At 41.4% G+C, this 23922-nt stretch overlaps 1 protein-coding gene across 2 annotated transcripts in view; it reads left to right on the forward strand.

Annotated features, from left to right (window-relative positions):
• Positions 1-23922, forward strand: part of ADARB1 (adenosine deaminase RNA specific B1) — a 166632-nt gene that overhangs the window by 91798 nt on the left and 50912 nt on the right. For both annotated transcript variants that reach the window (XM_089671932.1, XM_089671924.1), the window contains one exon: positions 18116-18142. In XM_089671932.1, the coding sequence (XP_089528058.1) occupies positions 18133-18142 (10 nt within the window). In that variant the 5' untranslated portion in view covers positions 18116-18132. The remainder of the gene's footprint in view (positions 1-18115; positions 18143-23922) is intronic.

The raw sequence follows: 23922 nt of genomic DNA on the forward strand, positions 1-23922 counted from the left end.
AAAGCTTACCTGTAGGTACAAGGAAATGCTCCTAAACATTCACTCTTTAGGAGATATTCAGTGTCCCTGCAGCCGATTATGTCACTGGCATATGCCCTCTGAAGGAACGGCATAGCCTTGCCATTCTTTCAGAGCTCTGTGCTGCGCCTGAGACTCCTGTGCATGTGTCATCGCAGCTTTGGCCAAGCTGCAGTGATGTCACATTGGCAATCAGGTGGTCAGAGCCTGTGACTTCGGAATAAAGACCGGGTGAAGATGGAAACCCTGTAAGCGGTGACATTTATGCAACTGGAGGGCTTCGTTCTAAGGTAAGTCTTTCATAATGTGCTAGTATCTGATGCATACTAGCACATTATGACATTATTTTACAACTGTTTAACAACACAACTTGGTGTCCATAAACGTCCAATAATGTGATAAATCCAATCTTTGATATCCTCATTAAAGTGATCCATGCGCAAGTAAATTAAACAAAGTGATTTGGTGCTCATAAAGTGCTTGTCAGTCGGTGACCCCTGTTGTGACCATACTCACCAGAGTAGGTGGACTCATTACTCTACGTAAAAGGTTCAAACATCGCTTTTGTCTGGTGAGGGATTTCTCCTTCCCTCTCACTCCTTGTTACTCTCCATTTCTCTCCTTCAGAGCATAACAATGGATAAACTGGTGACTCAAATAAAAAATCGAAGACTGAGCCCTCCTAGTGTAATATTGACTTTATTAAAAGGTTGTAGAATTGTACTTACAGTATAAATAAAAACATTCTGCCTTGTGTGTAAAACCTGATGGACAGTAAAGTTGTGGTTGCGGAAAGCCACTGTCCACGTGCGTTCCAACCGGACGTAATGTCACCGGAAACTGAAAGCTCCAAACAACGCGCTTCACCCCTACCAATGGGTGTCTTCAGAGATGGGACATACAGTGGGGAAAAGAAGTATCTGATCACCTTCAGATTTTGTAACTCAATTTATAACATTTGTATCTGGATTTGTGGCTGATATTCTATCATTTTGAATACACTTATAATAAAAATGATAGATCCTTCAATTCTTTGTAAGTGGGCAAACTTACAAAGTCTGCAGGAGATCAAATAACTTTCCCCACTGTATGTGCCACCTTTTTTTTTTTTTTTTTTTTTTTACATTTTGATTAAACAAAAACAAAATTCTAATTGTGGTTAGGGAACCCACAATACGATTTCTCAGAAGAATATATGTTCTTATAAGTACATAGTATAGCAGGCACATATCAGGAATATGAAATGTTGGGTTTACATATTCTTTAATGCCCTCCTGGTATTGTGTGAAGATAAATTTTTGCTGTGCACAGACCTGGGTATCTTGACAGGCTGCTAAAACCAGTGTCTAAGGATGTGGGATGCTTCAAACAATCAGTCTCTTTCTGGAAAAAATGTATCTGCTTGTCTGCAGGCAGCTTTGAATAGAATATTCCTCCTAGTTTAGAAATGTTACTTAAGGCAGTCATAGCATTAAAAATTTCTTATGGAAATAAAGTTAATTCTTTGGTATCAATCTGTTCTGCAGTCTGATATATTAAAAGTAAAGAGACCTTAATCAATAATGTGTAATTTTTTGCTACAGGTTTCACTTCCCTTGTAGAAAAAAATGGGTTAAATTTATATGCTTGCCATATTGTCAAAAGCTATCAGGTTTGGCAATATTTTTCCCTTTTAACCTAGCTCCATTTCTGTCTTGAGTTAGAGAGTGAAATTGAAATAATGTGGTACATTGCTGGAAAGACACATGGGGACGTGGCACAAATTAGAACTGTCACAAACATTTTACAGCAGCTGTGGAAAATGAGGCTGGATAGTGCACACTAAATGTCCTTGAATATCTGCCTAAATGAGTTTTATTATTAGAATTGCTTTCTGAATCATTACCCAAAGTATGAGATTTTTTTAAACTATATTTTAAATATGTATTGTCTTTTTTTTTTTTTTTCCCTTGTTACAGCATTTTAAAGTGCGCGTGTACACAATCTATTGCACTTCTTTTTTTTTTTTTTTTCTTTTTTTTTGTGGATTTAGTAACTAGTAGCAATGTGTAAGTAGTAACTAATGTAATTTGGCTAATATGTGGGCAAATTGTGTTTTGAACAATATATTGTAATATTTTACTATTCACATTTGTCAATTTTCTGGGAAAATCTAGCATTTGCACTGGAGCGCTTGCTAAATGCACAAACGTATAGCAAACCTCTGAAATGATGGTAACTCCTGAGCATGTGCACTGGAGATTGCATTATACATATGTTGTAGCTGTGTATCTGCACCCATTTTGTCTGTGGATCGTTCAAAAAATATAGATGAAAGGACTTTTTTTTTTTTTTTTCAGCAAGGGGCAGCCATCTGAAATCTTTACAGAGCTATCAGCTCTGAACCCTGATTTGGAGGGAAGGGACCCCCCTCCCCTCATTCATGCAATACAGGGAACACATGCAGCTGTTTTTTTTTGTGGTTTTTTTGTTCTTCATATTTCATGTCTGAGGTTTACAACCACTTTAATATTGATCATTTATTGCCTTCGGAATTAACTGTCTGGAGACCATGGCTTTCTGCTTTTCAGGAGATTGATTTTATTGAATATTACAATATGCATCATTTATATATTGCTAACAAATATGGACCTTAGACTGCAATTTCCTTGAGGGCAAGGGCTGTTTTAAAGTGTTCAGTATTGGAAAGTGCTGCATAAATTAACATGAGCACAATACTGGGTCCAATTTATCCAAGAGCCAGTTAATCTACTAGTATGCCTTTCAGGTTTGGGGGGGGGGGGGGGGGGGAAGTTGGATCACCCAGAGGAAGCCCACACAAGTTCATTGAGAACATACAAACTTAATGCACATAGTGTCCTGGCTGGAATGCCAATAGAGGATCACAGTTCTACAAGGCAAAGTTGTAACATAGTCACTGTGCTGCATTCTTTATGCCATATACAAGAGAAATAATACCCTCTGGAGTTGCCAAATATCAATTGGTGAATAGGGGCACCACCTGGATATACAACAATCTCCTTCTCCAGTTCTCAACTGGTAGTGTAGATGTACCCCATTGTATAAAATGTTGCACCTGCACAGCAATTATATCCATGGACTATAGGTAGCTATACAACAGTTACATGTTGTAATATTTCTATACTTTTTTTTTCTTAACCCCCCCCACAGATCTCTAAAATACTATTATTCTAGAGGTATTCTTTACAATACATGCTGATGAATTTATAAAGTACATAAGTAAAAATCCATATTCTAGGGCTGGATCTGCCAGCTAATCTGCGATCCACTGTAAGCAATAGTATAAAGAGTCAATAAGCCATGGCTTGCATCTATATTCTGAACTGAAGGACAAGTTCATGTTTAACAAAAAATAATAAATGCACCTTTTTTTTTTTTTTTTGGCAGGTAAAAAAAATTTGCATTTAACATTTTTTTTTTTTGTTTCCGGAGCCTCTAAAGCATTGCACCAGCAAACAGATTGCTAGTGCCATGCGGGTCTCCTGCAGACCTCTTAGTATATCTGTGTGCCCGTGCATTGTACTGGAAAGCAGATGCGTTCTGACAGACTCTGTGAACTACCAGTGTTCCTCAGTTCCATGGTAGTTCACTGAGAACTACAAGCCAACAACCCCAAAGGCTGCCAGGACTTTGTAATTTTCTCATTCACAGAATACTGTTTAAGCTGGTCCATTCTTAACATGTTACATCATGGGCTCAAATTGCACCACAAAGTTATCAATTTCAGGTATCTGAGCATATGCACGAGTATTAGTAGTTGTGCAAATGCTTACTATCTGCACCGATATTGGTGCAACCCTTGTTTTGTGTCCTGCAAGGCACTGTTAATTGAAATCAGTAGTTATTCACCTTTTACTTTCTCTAGCTCAGAACTTTTAAGTGTTTTTTTTTTTTTTTTTTTTTTTTAAAGTATGCTTAGTAATATTTCCAGTATAGTTTACTAATGCATTCGTATTTTGACCCCTGTAACCCCTGCAGAATTGCACAAATGTGCACATGCTTTGGATTTCTGTGAAATTGCCATGTAAAATTTGGTAAAATGTAGCTTTGCAAATAGAAAGTTATACCAATGCTTTGAAGTACTTTATAATGTACTTTCTGAAAAGGAACATAAAATCTGAACCCTTTTAAACACATTGATTCCTATTGGCATTTAGCATTAGATTTACATGTGGTTAAATATTAATGAATTGGCAAAGTGTCATTGGAAAAGGGTCGTGTAGAGCTATAGAATGACACAAGATTTTTGTGAACAATCAGTTACTGATGTCAGATGAACTAATATTTCTTTAAAACACAAGTACTTCCTAGACATGAGATTAAACATGACATATTTCTCCTTCAATCCCTTTTGTCACAAAGTGACAGCATATTCGTTGATTATAGTTTGTCTCCAATATAAATTAGTCTGCCAAAACCAGATGAAAAAACACATGCATAGTTTTATCACAGTATACACCATTAACATTGCTACTAGGCATAATAGGAAAAGCATACCAATTTGTTTGAACCAACCAAATATGGACCCAAAAAAATCACCAGCCCCCCACAGAACTTTGAATGGATTCCAACCATCCTGTGCTACAGTAAAGGGAATAAGTATTTGATCCCCTGCTGATTTTGAATGTTTGCCCACTCACAAAGATGGTCAGTCTAAAAATCGAAAGGTAGGTGTATTGTAACAGACAGAATAGCAACAAAAAGTTCCAAAGAAATGCATGTCTAACAAATTATGCACTGATTTGCATGTTCATGGGGGAAATAAGTATTTGATCCCCTTCACAAAACATGACTTGGTACTTGGTGGCAAATCCCTTGTTGGCAATCAGAGGTCAGACGTTTCCTGTAGTTGGCCACCAGGTTTGCTTACATTTCGGGAGGGATTTTGGTCCACTCTTCTTGGCAGATCCTCTCCAAGTCATTCAGGTTTGGTGGCTGACATTTGGCAACTTGAACTTTCAGCTCCCTCCACAGATTTTCAATCGGATTAAGGTGTTGAGACTGGCTAGGCCACTCCAGGACCTTAATGTGCTTCTTCTTGAGCCACTCCTTTGTTGCCTTGGCCGTGTGCTTTGGGTCATTGTCATTCTGGAACACCCATCCACGACCCATTTTCAATACCATGGTTGAGGTAAGAAGGTTCTCACCCAAGATTTGATGGCACATTGCCCCGTCCATCGTCCCTTTGATGCGGTGCAGTCGTCCTGTCCCTTTTTAGCAGAAAACCCCCCCCCCCCCCCCCAAAGCAGAATGTTTCCACCACCATGTTTGACAGTTGGGATGGTTTTCTTGGGGTCATAGGCAGCATTCCTCCTCCTCCAAACACGGCGAGTTGAGTTGATGCCAAAGAGCTCAATTTTGGTCTCATCTGACCACAACACTTTCAAGCAGACCTCCTATGTATCATTCAGATGTTCAGTGGCAAACTTCAGACGGGCCTGGACATGTGCTTTCTTGAGCAGAGGGACCTTGCGGGCACTGCAGGATTTCATTCCTTGTCGGCGTAGTGTGTTACAAATTGTTTTCTTGGTGACTGTGGTCCCAGCTGCCTGGAGATCATTGACAAGATCCTCACGTGTAGTTCTGGGATGATTCCTCACTGTTCTCATGATCATTGACAGGTGAGATCTTGCATGTTGCACCAGACCTAGGGAGACTGACAGTTGTTTTGTGTTGGTTTCTTCCATTTGCAAATGATTGCACCAACTGTTGTCACTTTCTCACCAAGCTGCTTGGCGATAGTTTGGTAGCCCAGTCCAGCCTCATGTAGGTCTACAATCTTGTCCCTGACATCCTTTGGCAGCACTTTGGTCTTTGCCATGTTTGAGAGTTTGGAATCTGATTGTTTGATTGCTCCTGTGGACAGGTGTCTTTTATATAGGTAACAAAATGAAATTAGCAGCACTCCCTTTTAAGAGAATGCTTCTAATCTCAGCTTGTTATCTGTATGAAAGACAACTGGTAGCCAGAAATCCTGCTGAATGATAGGGGATCCAATACTTATTTCCCTCATGAACATGCAAATCAGTGCATAATTTGTTAGACATGCATTGCTTTAGAATTTTTTTTGTTGCTATTCTGTCTCTCAGTGTTACAATACACCTACCGTTCGTGTTTAGACTGATCATTTCTTTGTGAGTGGGCAAACAGTCATAATCAGCGGGGGATCAAATACTTATTTCCTTCACTATATTTACCTATCTTCATTTTGTAAATCTGAAACTTCCTTTCTGTGTTCTTATTACATCATAATAGTCTAGTATTTCCAGGGATGTGTTGTGTATCCAGGTACCACATTCATAATCTTTGGCTACCTCACACAAACCTGTTTATACAGCTTCCATACGTTCTATTGCCAAATCGTGTAGCATTAATTATTATTATACAGGACTTGTATAGCGCCGACCGTTTGCTCAGCGCTTTACATTATGGATTGTTTTCTTATTTCCCTAAGCTCTCTATTAAGCAGTCATACTTCTTGGTCTGTATCATTCATGACGGCCCATGATTATGCTGTAGTTATTTAACCTGTTCATCACCAAAATTCCCCAGCCTGTCCAGGATGGGAACGAAGTCCAAGCCTTGTCTGCGGTCTCAAATAGTTCCCTTCTTTTTATGTTTGATGGGATATTTTGGGTGATTGCTAGCTTGCGATAGGTGTTTAGAATCTCCTCCCACTACATCCATGAGTGGGACCAGGGAGGCTAAATAACACCATCCTCTTTCATATTTTGGATAACATGCCTTGCCACAACAAATGTACAAATTATCATTTATCAAAAAAGGTACAGTCGCTGTACCGGCAGTCACATCATCCCAAATTGGAATTGATAATCTTCCCCCCAAAAAATAAAGTATTGTTGCCCAAAGGATGATTTGAGTTTAGCCATTTCGAAAATAGACTGATTTAATTTTCTTAGTGGCAGTCCACACAGAACTCAACCTCCCCCTTTTTTTTTTTTTTTTTTTTTTATTTAATTAGAGCAGACATGTTCGTTAATGATCTGACATATTTCCAGGTAACGATTAGAGCTGTTTCTTACTTTAAAACACCAGTCAGGCGGATACACTTGGGCTATTATGGGAGATGGATTTGTTTGCCTCTGCACTGGATAACTTTTGTACATTTACTTCAGATGTCCCATTTAAAAAAAGGGGTAACATTTACAGGGACAGCCATTATGGGAATTCTCATTGTACCAGGGTGCAATTTAGTGCATACACAACATTTTTCATACGCTGATGTCTGTGCATAATTGTATTTTGTCAGTAAGGGAGGTGGTATCTACTGATAAGTTTTTTTTTTTTTTTTTTTTTTTTTTTTTTTCCTTTAATTCAAAAATACCCTGAATGGCATGGGTGCACTTCTATGAGTCCACTTCTATGAGTCCACAGGGAGATAACATATTGTTTCCACCAATATCAGTAAGAACACTACCAGTGATATCAATCCTATCAATGGGAAGAGTTTCCAAGATGTCTGGGGGTTCAATACTGACATCCTGTCCTAAGTTCTTCTTCAAATAAGAGTTTGGCTGACGAGTTGTTTCCTTGGAGGCTTGTACATTTTCTTCATTCTCGATGGTCCTTCCAGGAGAGTCCAGGACTTGTTTCACTCTTGATGCATGGATCCAGGCCTGAGAATTGGCTGCCAGCACCGCTGTACTGGTCACTGCTGTTACCACAGTCTGTTCCTCAGAGTGTATCAATGGTCTTGTACCTGTGTAGCTCTTTCACAACGACATGATCTCCTGGCTTAAAAGGGTGGGTCTGTCTGTTGGGAGAGTAAACAAGTGAGACATCTCCATATAAACTATTCAATGCACTAATCAATTGTTTTCCCTGCCATAACTACCAATGGTACCCTAGTCCATGGGGTAGGGAATGGCCTACCCATTAATATTTCAATGGGTGATAACTTGGTGATCTTGTTGGCTGCCATTCGAATATCTGCTAGTACTGCAGGTAGATAAGTTTCCCAATTTTTTTTAAATGTCCCACCAGTCGCTTTCCTCAGCTTGTCCCTAAAGTCTTCTTCATTCTTTCAACCTGGGCAGAGCTTTGGTGGTGGTAGGGTATATGAAATTTCCAGTTAATGGCCATTAATATTGCTACCTGTTGAGTCATCTTGGATACAAAGGCTGGTCCCTTGTCTGAGTCAATACTTATCAGGCATCCCCACCACGGATTTTGGCCACCGTGTTTGCATCCTCTTTATTGATCACAAACGCTTCCAGCTATCTGCTAAACCTATCCACTACTACCAGGAGATGCTTATCTCTGGTATGATTGGGTATATGTGAAATCAATTTGTAGTTCTTGAAATGGACCACTATGTGGCACCAAGGGATCATAGTTTGCCTGACCTGGATTGTTTGAGTTGTTCCGGAAACATATAATGCAGCGTCCTATTTACTCCTGTGTGCGTTTTTAGAAAAATTGTGTATACAGAAACTTTTTCTTTTTTCCTTTTACCACCTGCCTCCCTCTGTACCCTATACCATGAAACTGGGCAGTGAGGAGGGGAGTGCTGTGCTGAGGGATACCTACAATTGTCCCTCCTTTTGACAGGCCATTTTATGTCCAATGTCAATCCTTTCCTTTTTCAGTTGTTCTCCTCTGTGGCAGTATACTGTAGTTCAAGAAGCAGGGACTGCTCCGGTAACATGGGTGGCTCTAAATGTGTCATCTGGAATGTTGTAAGTTGCGGCAAATCCTGTGTGATGACTTGTTTGGCCACCTTTTCAGCCAGTGCATTGCCTTTAGCAATGGGATTAGAGGAAGATGTGTGAGCTCTACACTTAATTACCGCTATTGAGTTGGGCTTGTGAATGGCCTCTAAAAAGATCATTAATAAGGTCGAAGTGAGATATGTCCTTACGCTCTGCCATGGTGAAACCCTCTTCTCTGCCAGATATTTTATCAAAATCATGTACCACCTCAAAAGCATACCTGGAATCTGTATAAATATTGACATCCTGTCCTTAAGAGTTAGCAAGCTCTAGTGAGGGCAATTAACTCAGCAGCTTGTGCAGATGTATGAGGTAGGGGTTTGGCTTCATGAACAATATCTGGTAACTGGACTACTGCGTAACCCGTCAAACATTTCTCATCAGTGGGTCAAGAGCAGGAGACCTCTACAAATATATCGATCCAGCAATTGGATTTTGCTGCTTGTCCGCTGTAGGGGTGGTATCCTCATGAATAACCTGAACACAATTGTGTTCCTCCGGAGGTATGTCAGTTTCACCTTTCAAACAAAGCATAGAGTTTAAAAGGGTCAAGGGGTCAGAGTTTGGGCCAGAGTATTTAATTTCTAGATTGGTAGTAGTGGCTCTTTGGGCTGTCATGTGTTGGATAGTAAGATTCTTTAAAACATGTAGCACATGATGGGAAGTGTGCAAGATAGTCTTATGTTCCAGGGTCATACTCATGGAAGCCTCCACTGCCATGGCACCGATGGCCAGGGCTCTGACATGCTGGCATGCCCTGCACTGGACTTTGTTGCCTCTTTTGAAAAATGGGCTGCTGGCCTCGTGCCCTCCATGATCGTGAGTGACCACAGCTGCCATAGTTTTACAATGTAATGGGCATACGCGTGAAAATCAATATTGTAATTTGCTGAGCCCAGCGCAGGAGATTAAGCTAGTGAGGACTTCAAGGTTTGGTAGACATTGGTGGATTCTTGGTCCCATTAAATGAAATTCTAGCCTACATTTTAGCTTGCTGCCTGAGTATATTGTCATAATGGGAGCAGTCAGGTATCCATTGGCGAAAATAATTTACCATACCAAGGAAGGAGAGCATTTCCTTTTTAGTTTTTGGGTGAGGCAGACCCATAATGGCTTGGATCCTTGACTGGCTCACCATTCTGGTGCCTTGTGACAGAGTGAAGCCCAAGTAATATACCATAGTTTGGCAATATTGTGCCTTGCCACCTTGTGTTCCTCTGTACCAAGAAAATCTAACAGAGGTATATTCTTTCCTACAAGCCTCCCTGTCTGGTGAACAAAGTAATAAATCATCCACGTACTGGAGTAACATGGAACCATGGAAGGTTGCCCAACCCTTCAAAGCATTCTTGGAGGGCCATGGAATATACAGCTGGTGAATTTGCGTAGCCTTGGGGCAATCTGGCCCAAGCAAACTGTCTGCCAGCCAGGGTAAAACTTGGCAGTAGCGGTCTCCTCGTCAACGGGAACGGAAAAAATAAACTACTTAAATCGATCACAGTATAATACTGTGTATCGTGTGGAAAGGAGATGAGCAATGAGGGTACATCATGTGGGACAATGGGTGCTATCAGAATAATGAGGTTGTTTATGGCCCTCAGCTCTTGCAGTAGGCGGAAAGTACTGTCAGCTTTCTTCACTGGATTTACCGGGGTGTTTTATGGGCGAAATCAGATTTTAAAACTCCCTCTTCAAGGAGCTTCTTTACTATTGGCATAATACCATCCATATTTTCTTGTGACATGGGATACTGCTTCTGGTATAAATCGGACCAGTTCCAGATTTAGGTCTGGCTTTTTAAGGTGTACAGGGAATATAACCTACGTCAGCGGTCACTAAATGGTGGCCCACGGACCGCTATCCCGCAATGACAGATCTGCTGCTAAGCAGGGTGGTCGTCACATCAACCGATGACATCACGTGTGCACTCCACTCTTTGCAGCTCACTGTCCCTCCTGCTCCCACTCCCTGCCTTTACACAAGCATCCTTCAGCAAGGATCAGAGCACAGCTCCTGTCTGCCCTCAAGATAGGGTGTTGTCTTACAGGGGCACTCTGATGGGCACATTTAATATTAAGGTGCACTGTGATGCGTAAAACATAGAATGTGCCCAACAGTGTGCCCCTTAATATAAAATGTGCCCCTTATTTATTATTTCAGGTACTTATATATAGCGCTGTCAATTTACGCAGCGCTTTACACATATGTATTGAACATTCACATCAGTCCCTAACCTTCAAGGGGTGTACAATCTAAGGTCCCTAACTTACATTCATACATACACATACTAGGGCCAATTTAGACAGGATCCAATTAACCTACCAGCATGTCTTTGGAGTGTGGGAGGAAACCGGAGCACCCGGAGGAAACCCATGCAAGCACAGGGAGAACATGCAAACTCCATGCAGGAGGCGCCATGGTCGGGAATCAAACCCATGACCCATTCACTGCAAGGCAGACGTGCTAACCACTAAGCCACTATGACGCTTCTTAACAAAATGTGCCCATCAGAGTGCCCTTTTTATATTAAGGGGGACTCTGATGGGCCCATGTGATGGAAAGGGGCTCTCTGATGGGGAATATGATGGAAATGGGTACTTTGAGTACAAGGGGGCACTCTTAACGGGAATACCTGATGTGATGGGAATACATGATGTAAAATTGCACTCTGATGGCAACACCTAATGTAAGGGAGCACACTGTTGGGCATATCCTATTCGGACCTCGGCCAGAAGAAAATTTTAGTGACCGGACCTCCTTGAATTTTAATTCAATACCCCTGCCCTACATCTAACTTACTGTTGGCCCAGACTTCACTTCATCTAGATCTTCCATGCTCACAATAGAGTGTGGTGACTCCATTTGTATTCTTTCCTCCTCATTTTACTTTTGATTGCGGCCCTGAACAAACCTCAGCCTAAAAGATTTACAGAGCATCCCGGTATGATTTACAATGTGCCCATTTCCATATGGGTTTGCTACACTTACTGGGGGCGTTTCCCATGTTTTGACCTGGATGCATGTTATCCATACAGAGGGTTCACATCTAACTTTAAATCCTTCGTAGTAGTCCAATTTCAAAGAAAACCTAGTGGTCCCCGTGGAAATACATTAATAATCTTTTAATTCTAAAGGCAACTTCAGATAACGGTTTATAATATCTAGTAAGCTGGGGAGAAATGAGAAAGCGGCTATCCACAGCCATGCCTTTTTGTCCATTGTCATAATTGTTCCTATCTCACAGAAAAAAATCACTCCCTAAAACAATTACAGAATGTCCGGGAATTATACAAAATTCATGGCACAAAAGGTTGTCAATTCCTCCTTTTTATAGGAAACGGTGGAGTTTTCTTTATTGCTATCATTGCTCCACCAATCCCTATTGAGGGTTCACATTCAAAAAATGATCCCACATAATGATCCTCCCTTTAAAAATTTTAATTTGGCTGCACTGATATTGATGACGAAACACACCTCATCTCCTACTGTCATAATTATTAGTGGATTCTGTTTAGATGTATGTAAGGCCACAGGACATGAGGGAGCTTTCACCTTCAGGGCACCCCTATTGGGGATTTGATTCCCTCCAATTAGGGGGGTATTTTATTGGTCAGTTTCTGCATCTGGTTTTCTCAGGAGTTCTGTTTTCACTCATTCTGTTACCCACGTCCCTGTCCTTAAATGGGCACTCACCTTGTCCTTCCTCTCCACATGCAAAACACCTGTCATTTCTTCACCGGTTTCTACCTCTTCCACCTTTTAAATCCTCTATACCTACTATATTCTCTGTCTCTCAGATAATTACTATGTTGCAATCCTTGGAAATGGGCCTTGTTACTAGGCTTGGGAACCTCAAGACATCCAGCAGAGTCCTTTTCTAGTACCCTCTTCTCAAAGTTCTTTGCTGTCATTTCTGTCCAGTATGAAATCAACGGTTTCACCAAGAGACATATCTCTGGTCTAAATTTCCTCATTAATGCCTGAATATATATAGTGCCCATTTCTTCTGTACCTAAACTCATGCCTGCTTCTTCCTTCCACACTTTCCTAAATCGTTTAACAAAAGCAGTCACTACCTCCTTCGGATTCTGTTTACCTGCTACAGCAGTTGCTAGGGACTTCCTTCCCTTCTCTTCCATAATCTGTTCATTTCAGTCATTAATTCCTCCCACATATCTCGTCTGGCCATGGTCCCCCATGCATAATTAGCAGCAGTCCTGCCAGGTGCCTCCAAAGTGTCAATAGTAGGGACCTTTTTGCCCAGTCAAAACCTGAGTCCATATCATTACCTAGTATGTCGTCTATAATCCGTCTCATGTCTTGTGGCGAATGTTGTCTCCCTCTTGCAGCTTTCTTCAAATAGGCTACACATGCTTCCGGGTTCCGTCTGGGGTCTGGACTATTCTTTATAATGTCATTCATTTCTGCCATATCCATGGGCTTAATTACCACCTCATTTTCCATTACAATATATGGACAAGCTAAATTTTATCCACTGTCACTCCTTCCTGCTTCCTCTTTTGCCTTATTACTTCTCAAAGTCCTTTCATTGGGAACTACAGTCCTTTTAGATGTTCTAACAGTCATTGGTTTTCCTGTTGGACTGGTCACTTCCCACTGGGTACTACTCTGTCCCTCCAGTATCGTCATCCGTCCTGTCAGTCTGCTGCGGTTGGTCCCTTTTGGTCTCCCTTTTCTCCTCCCTCTGCCTCCCGTTCAGTAAGTACTGTCTGGACTCTGTATATTTTCTACCAGTAATGGACCTATGGGAGGTTTTGGTGGTCTGTCCATCCTCGGAAATCTGAGGAAGTAATCATCCGCTATTTTGGGCAAAGCTGGATATACTTGTGTATAACTTCGCGGGGCAGATGGTGGGGCTAAAGAGTAGAAATTTGGGTCACTGAGATCTGGGGTATATCCAGGCGCATATTGCAGCCAGTTAAGACCTACCGCCTTCATATACTTTATATCCCATTCAGGGTCCCCTGAAAACCACGGGAAAGCTTCCTGATCTCCCAAACACAGTCCCCTTTATGTCCATATGACACGTATCATTAGACCTGTCTCTGGGAAAGGGACTACTGCTTTTCATGCCCATGGACCACTTGGTCATATTTTCCACAAAAAGGTCCACATAATCATCCAATAGAGATACACTTATCACATATTCTTTAAAAGTTATTCTGGACATTTCAGAATTTTCTTGTCTGTCTTACTTTCTCTTAGCAGTATCGCCTAATCCATTACACGGAGGCTTGGGTATTCCGGGCAGAGGTCTCTTACCATGGACAATCCCATCTTAAAGCAAATGCAGCAGTTAAGCAAAGCTACTAAATATTACAGTGCCTTAATTTATGCTCTGACCGGAGTAGCTGTACTGCACTCACGTAGAGCGCTGACAAAACTTCTCAACAAAAAGAGCGCCTTACGGCTTAAAAATACAGGCACTATAATAACCCTAATCTGTTGCTTTCAAGTACCCCTTGCATTCACCAGTTCCCGGTCACAGGGCGTTGACCCTCGCAGGGTGGTGGAGTGGCTGGTACCTTCCGGCAACACAAATAATCTACTGAACTGTTTAACATACAGCAAATAAGCATTACACTTCTACAATAGACGGGAAACTAGGAGTCTTGTGAATTCACAGTAAAACAGTTTGTGTTGGCTAACACTTTTCCCGCGACGTTCCAAACCTCAAACAGTCCCCTGCGAGACACCCAGTCTCTAGCAGTTTCCCTGAGCTACCAATTTGGAAACCCTGAGTTCTTACAGGATAAAAATGTACAACCTAGGTAAGTCTAAGGCGCACACACTACTCTGCTTACCTGATTTGACCATCATCTCACTTTGACACCAGACTAAAAGGGTTAATTGGTAACATGTCCTGTCTTTGTTGCCCCGCTACCTCAGGATCCTGGGAATAAGGCAAGTGACACACGGGTATCGTTCAAGCAATTATTCAGCCTTTACTACGGCACGTTTGTTCTTTAATACATAAACATAGAAAACGGGTGGACTATCAAAATGACCAATAACAAAATTACTCCATTTACACAGGGAATGAGAAATCTGAAATTTACCTGGTACATTTTATACATCAAATGGAGACAGCATAACAAAATGAATACAATGTATGTACATATTTTTCCTTCAGTTGGGTTTAAAGTTGTGTTAAAGTTTTAAAAGAAGAAGAAAAAAATCTTGTCATGTTAATCCTTCCTTGTATAGGAAAAAAGGTCCCTTGTGGTTTGCGTGTAATCAAAGTATATGTTTCCATCTGGCATTTACATGACCCTGGGAGCCAATAAAACTTGAAAGGTGTCCCTGAAATGCTCTCTGTGGCCATAGATCTTGTAAGAGTCATCCAATGAATCATTTAAATTTTGCAGGGTAGCCTTGAACACGTTTTATTCCACATTGGAAAATGAGTCTTGAAAAATGTATTCATTACAGCAAAATTTAGCCAGGCGTGATAGCAGCCACTGCTATTATTCTCATCTGCATTTTAACATGATAGCAACTGGCTGGTAATCAAGTCTTCCGCTCACACAGAAAATGCTTACCCTTTTGATATTGTTTGAAGTTTCCTTAAGTGGTGATCATCATTTCATTGTCTTTTTTTTTTTTATTTTCTTCCCGGTCTTTTCATGGCAGTTCAGTTCAGTTTAAGACTGTTCTAGACTTTGTGGGAGTTTTAATCCAATTAGCAGTGAAATCCATGCACTCTCCAGGCTTTTTGTATGATTTCAAATTTAAAAAATATAATTTTGAGCTTTAAGTGTATGTATTGTGACTAAAGTATTGGGGTTTCTCTAGACTTCCGAGGGCTATCAGAAATGGACGCCCAATCAAATTTCACCTGCCCCTGCTGAGAAACTTAAAAGTGGTGTCTATATATACTGATGCTTACTTGAAGGAGGTTTATCAACCTGGATGACTACCCAGGACTCTGGCCTGTAAACCCTGGGCGAGAGACCCTGCTCTCCTATATACTTGTAGTTATTTCACCCCTTCACATTACTACATTTTTATTTTTTTTTTCTTCTCTGTACTTTCAGTTTCCCATATGTGTACCTTTTTTTTATGTCAGATACATATGGGTCTCCCATTCTCCCTATTTGTGTTTACTTCACTCTCCTTCCCCATCCCTCATCCCATAAATTTGGCCCAGTTCTGGGACATCCATACGGTCATACTGACCCTCCCATATTTGATTTTTTTTTTTTTTGTCCTTCTTGGGTCGCATTGGCCACAGGGGTGTCTTGTGCACCTCCTGTATTTTTATGATATCTGGTTGCACTTTTTAAGCACTTAGATGTATGTTAAAGGTCTCTTCTCATACTATCTTATGTGCTTTCTATGTTTTGCTGTATGAGATCAAACTTGAAGTCTGCAGTGTTTTGCGTGATCACCTTATATATATTTTGCCTTATTGTAATCTTTTGCACCTGATTTCACTGTAAAATGCTCACGATTACCTCATTTATGTTGCTTTCACATATGCATGTAAGCTTCAACTTTTCTAAAATAAAGGAATTACAAAACAATAAGATAAAATGGAAAAGCGAGCGCTCTCTAATAAGCAGCTAGAACACCAAAGGCAACCAATATAAAAACTTCAGAAAATCATACAAAGTAAATAGGCGGTTCTGGAAAATATGGAGCCGCTACAAAGGCTGCTGGACAATCTGCGCGCTGTGCTGGGGAAACTGCAAGCAATTTATTTGTAGATCCCATCCGATCCAGCCATCCTTAAGTATCCAGAGAAGGGAGTCCCTTAAAGCAGGCATTTACACCCGTCCATCCCTTAAAGGGATCTCTGGCCAGCTGGATCCTGTATCTATCTGTGAGCTCCTGACAGCACCACCTTACCTAGAGTGAGGATTATCCTGGATTAGGATCTTATCCAACTCCTAAAGGTGACCTCTACAGAGTCATTTAATGTGTATACATTACGCATCTGGTGAGTGCGTAATTTTACCACACGATTTGGAGCACTATTATTGGATTCTACTGCTTATTCGCACCTAGACCTGCACAGACTGTCACTTTTTCTGGTATTTAATTTTAATATATTTACGGACATTGTTTTTAGAGCTGCACCTAATTACAAAACAAGCTTTGTGTCTTCATGTCTTTGTAGAGGGGAGGGGATGGAGGAGATTGGTGCTGCCTACAAGGAGGAACAATGGCAAGGTTTTCTAACCTACTGGATAAATTTTTCTTCATTAGCATTATCATTGGTGAAGCCCCTTGTACCTTAGGCCCGGGCTTTATAGGAGCCTCTACCTAGATTAAGCCCTTGTTCCCATATATACATACCAAAGCCTTCACTACCCACTGAAGTCTTGGCATTTCCCAGTTGAATGGGAGGGGTGAAGCTAAATCTCCACATGGGCAAAAGACGAGGCCTTCTGCTACCCTAGACCTAGGATAAAAGCAGCCACATGGGACACAGGACTCAAGAAAAAGGTGGTCGAAGAGGCCATTTTCACTTTTTCAGACTCCACCCCCCCCCCCCCCCCTTTAACTACCTGCCTTAGCCTAATCTCAATCCAGCACTGTGCCCAAAAAAAGTGCTGTTTTGTATCTCTCTTCTCACAGGATCAAGTCAGAGCAGCGGCAGCTATTGGCTCCTGCTGCTGCAAATCAAATCCTGTTAAGAGGGAGTGGGGGGCGGGGCCAAAACACAGGGGGGGGTGTCGATAGACTGCACATCTTCCCCCATAGCCAATGCTTGCTACAGGGCAGACACTGAGGAAGAGCTGGCAGGGAAACCCCAGAAAAGAACGTTCAGGGCCACAGAGCAGGTAAGATATATAGCTTGTTTTTTGTTTTTTGTTTTTTTAAACTTTGGCTTTAGCAATACTGTAGTGCTACCTTGGAAACTTATTGTGCCCAGTGTGGTTTTCATTATTAGGTGATGCTTGTTAACTGAACTGGCACTGAGGATGGGTCTGTCAAATCACTGAATAGATAATTTAACAATGTAGTGCCACTTCCCAACATAAGTTTTTTACTAATTGTTAGTTTGCATATTCACATCCTACAGAATGGCTGCCTCACGGTTTAGGATGATGGCCTGACAGGACAGGAGTAAACTACCAATGTGCCCAAAAACATGACAACCCACATCTATCTTTTAATTAGGCAGTGTTTTTGTCAACTGAAACACATACTGCTTTACTACTTACACAATTGAAAGACTGTGGCAAAAATTGCATATGGTTTTGGTTTCTTATCTAGAAGCCATATGTGATTCTACATTGTCAGTTTGCAGATGTAATGCTCTTAAACATGTGTAACCCTCTATACCAGCTAATGTACTGCTTCTTTTCCTCTAGGCATCACCACGAAAGCAATGGCAGAAGGTAAGAATTGATTTAATATCTTATCTTGTGACTTGGTAGATAAAATTAGTAGCTAATATCCTTTCTTTTAGCTATTCTGTTCCTAACTATCCATATAAAGTAGCTTTTGAAGGCTTACTGGTACCTAAAGTGATTGGCGGGGATGGTGAGGGTTTTGACAGTTCAGCAAAGGATGTATGGGGACATACTGGACAACTCATTGGTGAACTGTAATAGTTAAATGTCAAGAACCTCTAGTTCAAGAAATCACATAGATCTTCCTAAAAAACAAAAATGCACATTTCACATGTTCTCACAAGTCATATATAGGGCCAATCCCCAAATACGCAAAGCTAGCTAACCCACAAAGAATATTTACTTTCTAGACAATTAACCACTTTCCGTCCTGCCCACAGTACTTTTACTGCGGGTGGCATGTAAAGGCACAATGACATACCTGTATGTAATTTTGGGTATGCACTCCCTGGAGTTTGCTGCAGCGTGATCCTCTGACCACTGGTCCCCTGGACACAGAGTCTCACATTGATCTGTATCCAGACACTTTGAGCGGCCGGAGATGTGATCTCTGTGGCAAATCATAGCGACCACGTAATGACAATGTAAACAAACTCTCATGAATGGATTTAATTTATGAGCAGCTTGCTTATTATTGTGCTATGATTGGCCCACAGCTATCACATCGTACAGGGCAACTCACAGCAGCCTTGTACCACATAACTAGTAGTAAGCAAGGCATCCACAGTTAAAAGGACTGCTTATCATCCATGCTATAAGCAGTCAGTGTCTACTCCTCTCCACCAGAGTAGTACAGTGTCAATATGGTGGCACTAAATTACTGATGAAAGTATGTAGAAAAAAAAGTGTAAAAAAAAAAATAGAGAAAAATGTTTAAAATATTGAAAAAATGTTTTAATACGGTCATCAGTCAGTATACCTGTTGACCTTGTACTGCACTGGTGACAGTAAGTTAAAAAAAAAAACTAAACCTTAAAATATCTCACCATGCCTCTTGCTGTATACAGGTGCATCTCAATAAATTAGAATATCATCAAAAAGTTAAATTTATTTCAGTAATTCAATTCAAAAAGTGAAACTCCTATATTATAGAGATTCATTACACAGAGTGATATATTTCAAGCATTTCTTTCTTTTTAATTTTGATGATTTTGGCTTACTGCTAGTGAAAACCTAAGATTCAGTATCTCAGAAAATTAGAATATTGTGAAAAGGTTCAATATTGTAGACTCATGGTATCGCACTCTGATCTGTTAATGCAAAACATCTGTAAAGGTTTCTTGATCCTTTAAATGGTCTGTCTGGTGCAGTTGGTTACACAATCATGGGGAAGACTGCTGACTTGACAGTTGTCCAGAAGACAGTCATTGACACAGTCTGCAAGGAGGGTAAGTCACAGAAGGTTATAACCACTTGAGCTCCTGTGGATTTACCCCCCTTAATGACCAGGCCTTTTTTTGCTGTTTGGCACTGCACTAATTCAAACGATAATTGTGTGGTCATGCAATGCTGTACCCAAACAAAATTTACGTCCTTTTTTCACACAAATAGCTTTCTTTTGGTGGTATTTTATCACCTGTGCGCTTTTTTTTTTTTTTTTTTTTTTTTGCGCTATGATCAAAAAAAACAATTATTTTGAAAAAAACCCCAATATTTTCTACTTTCAGCTATAAAAAAATATATCGTAAACTCAAAGTTAGTCATAAATTTAAGCCAAAATGTATTCTGCTACATGTTTTTGGTAAAAAAAATCCTGTGCATTAGCGTGCAAACTGGCGCTATATGGGAGGGGCGCTAACACTATCGGAAGTCACCAGTGACACTAATACAGTGATCAGTAAAAATCTGTTCACTGTAATCAATGACACTGGTGACAGGGCAGTGAAGGGGTTAACTGGGGGGGGGGGGGATCAAGGGGTTAAATGGGATTACTGGTGTACTGGCGGGCAAACTGGCGCTATCTTGGAGGGGCGCTAACACTATTGGAAGTCGCCAGCGACACTGATACAGTGATCAGTAAAAATCGATTCACTGATCAGTGACACTGGTGACAGGGCAGTGAAGGAGTTAACTGGGGGGGCGATCAGGGGGTTAAATGTGTCCTAGAGTGTTCTAACTGTTAGTGTAGTGCTTTGTACTCACTTTTTGTATGTCTTCTTCTCTGTCTGGAACGGAATGTGTCCAGGCAGAGAAGAATGACATCAAATCCTGTCCTGTGTAAATGTCAACACAGGACAGGCTAGGACAGAGACCGATCATGTGATTTCAGCCAGACATCACTGGCTGAAATCGAATGATTGATCCCTCCGGGATCGAATGGTGTCACCCGTGGGTCGGCGGGAGCGCGTGCGCCCCCTGCTGGCGAAAACGTCGGGAGCGCGGAACCAGTTTTAAAACATGGCTTTGCGCCCCAGTGCCGCCCTGCACACGTATATATACAGTGGCAGGGCGGCAAGCGGCTAAAGAAGTTGGCTATTCAGCGTGCTGTATCCAAGCATATTAATGGAAAGTTGAGTGGAAGGAAAAAGTGTGGTAGAAAAAGGTGCACTGGTATAACCGTAGACTTTAGAGGATTGTGAAGCAAAGGCCATTCAAGAATTTGGGGGAGATTCACAAGGAGTGGACTGGCTGGTGTCATTGCTTCAAGAGCCACCACACACGCACGTATCCAGGACATGGGCTACAACTGTCGTATTCCTTTTTCCAAGCCACTTCTGAACCAGAGACAGCGTCAGAGCCTTACCTGGGCTAAGGAGAAAAAGGGCTGGACTGTTGCTCAGTGGTCCAAAGTCCTCTTTTTGGATGAAAGTAAAATAAAGGTCCCAAACTCTGTAGGAAGATTGGAGAGGCACAAAATCCAAGCTGCATGAGGTCCTGTCCAGTGTGAAGCATCCACTGTCAGTGATGATTTGGGGAGCCATGTCATATACTGGTGTTGGTCCACTGTTTTCTCAAGTCCAAAGTCAGCACAAGTCGGGTTAGGTTGTGTCCAGGCAGGTAAGCGAGACCTGGGGAGTGGAGCTGCAGGCTAGGGTTGGGAGGAAGGAGCCGCCACCGCCCCTCGGGACAGAATAAACCGCTTTGACATTGTTGGCATAGAATGGACTGCAAAGATACATGTATCATTTGAGTTCATACTTTGATCCAAGAGGCTTGAGAAATTCCTGATTTGGGTATGGCATGGAGAACTGGATGATATCCTATATTGCAATGCTGGTTGATACCCCCTATAATTAAGGGGTCTCTGCTTCTGGTAAGCCTCCATTTATTCACTTGGTGTTGGTGCAAATAATGGCGAATATTCGGAGTAATAGAATTTGACATCAATATTACATTCACGGTATTGAAATACGGCTTCACTATTGGTCGTGGAACTTTATATTCATACGGACTGTACTGTGGGTTTGTATAGACTACATGTCACTGTTTGTTTTGTTTTTTGCTGATATGATCACTTTTCATGGATATATATGATCTCATAGTGATTTATGTATGACAAGTGAATTTGTGTATTATAGGTCACTATTTTTTGTTTTTTCACAGATTCAATCACTTTTCATAGGTATGAGTTACTTCATAGTGAATATGTTTTATAAGTGAAGTTTATATATTATACATAGCGCCATATTTTATTTAACAGTGTCCGCACAGCCCCCTCCAGGAAATTCTAGAGCACTTCATACTTCTGTCTGCTGAGCAGCTTTGTAGAGTTACTGATTTAATTTTCCAGCAGGACTTGGCACCTGCCCATACTGCCAAAAGTACCAATACCTCAAAACCTGGTTTAATGATCATGTTATCACTGTGCTTGACTGGGCAGCAAACTTGCCTGAAGAAAACCCCATAGAGAATCTGTGGGGTATTGTCAAGAGGTTGATGAGACATCAGGCCCAACAATGCAGACGAGCTGAAGGCTAATATCAAAGCAACCTGGGCTTCCATAACACCTCAGCAGTGCCACAGGCTGATCACCTCCTTGCCACAGGCTGATCACCTCCTTGCCACTACGCATTGATTAAGTAATGCAAAAGGAACCTGACGAAGTATTTTTTATTGGTCTTATGTGTAATTCTAATTTTCTGAGATACTGAATTTTGGGTTTTCACTAGCTGTAAGCCCTAATCATCAAAATTAAAAAATGCTTGAAATATGTCACTGTGTAATGAAACTATATATTCTGACTTTCACTTTTTTAATTAAATTACTGAAATAAATTAACTTTTTGATATTCTATTTTGGGATGCACCTGTACATTGGACTGTCTACTTTCCAAAAATAGGTTATTTGGTGGGTATTTTTAGTGTCCTGGAATTTTAGGGCCTCAAGAAATGGGATAGGCTGCCAGTACATCAGGATTGATCTGTTTTCTGGTACAAAATGATTTTTTTAAATATCCAAGACCAGTACATGCAAAAAATATTTGGCAAGTGTGGTAATAATCAAATCGTAAAAAAAGTTTACAAAGTCAATGGAACCCACGCAGGGGTCCGTAAACCAACACATTTGGTCAACAGTAGTGTAACAACGCATATATATCAAGAGAGAGAGCTACACAACGTAATATTAGCCTCAAAAAGCACGGTGGTATAAGCTGGTAAGAGTCGTGCAACTTAGCCCTAGACCTGTATGATTAAAATCGTATGCAATGAGGAAAAAAAAATGAGGACAGGTCGGTCCCCATGTGTATTGTTGCGAGCAAATGTTCTCCACTAGGATATCCGTGACAGTTCTGGGGTGGGGGTGGGAGGGACATCCCCTGAAGATGAAAATGGAAATGGAAAAGAGGGAGATAGAGAGGAGGATAGAGAATAGAGAAAAAAGAGAGGGGGAAGCTGGGAATATGGGAAAAAAAGGGAACGGAGAGAAGGGGGGAGTTTTGCCACAGTGGAGTATAAGCCATATGAAAAACAAAAATGGAGGCATAAATATTCGCTGGTACCACTATATAAAGTAGGTATTGTCCAGTAACCAAAAAAGGAGTGTGAACATAATGTTCACAAAATAGCGGCCTGGGACCGCCTGGGACAGGGTGTGTCAACCCCATGAACGTGGCCAACCATGACATCACTGATGTGAACGCGTTTTGCCAACGGGCATATCTTACTCAGCTTCATCAAACCCTCCCTGGATCCCACCAACCTAAACAACCTTAGACCCATCTCCCTGCTGCTATTTTTATCCAAACTCCTTGAGCGCTTAGCCTATAATCGCCTAAGCTCCCACCTCACCGACAACAACCTCCTTGATCCCCTACAATCTGGCTTCCGTCCCCTACACTCCACCGAAACCACCCTACTCCAAATCACCAACTCCTGCTAACTGCCAAAGCCAATGGCCACTACTCAGTGCTACTACTCCTTGACCTCTCTGCTGCTTTCAAAACGGTTGACCATCCCCTCCTCCTCCAAAGACTATACTCTTTTGGCCTCAGAGATTCCGCTCTCTCCTGGCTCTCGTCCTACCTATCACAACGCTCCTTCAGCATTACCTATAACGCTACCACCTCCCCCTCACTCCCCCTCTCTGTTGGGGTCCCTCAAGGCTCTGTCTTCGGGCCCCTTCTCTTCTCCGTCTACACCTCCTCTCTTGGTCAACTGATACACTCCCACGGCTTCAACTACCATCCCTATGCCGATGACACGCAAATCTATCTCTCTACCCCTCACCTCACCCCTTCAGTCTCCGCCCGAATCACTAGCCTTCTGAACGACATATCAGACTGGATGTCACTCCACTTCCTCAATTTAAACCTTGCCAAAACCGAG

This window comes from Staurois parvus, unplaced genomic scaffold, assembly GCF_062004578.1.
Source record: "Staurois parvus isolate SC_StPar_1 unplaced genomic scaffold, SC_StPar_1.0 ptg000011l, whole genome shotgun sequence".
NCBI classification, from domain to species: domain Eukaryota; kingdom Metazoa; phylum Chordata; class Amphibia; order Anura; family Ranidae; genus Staurois; species Staurois parvus.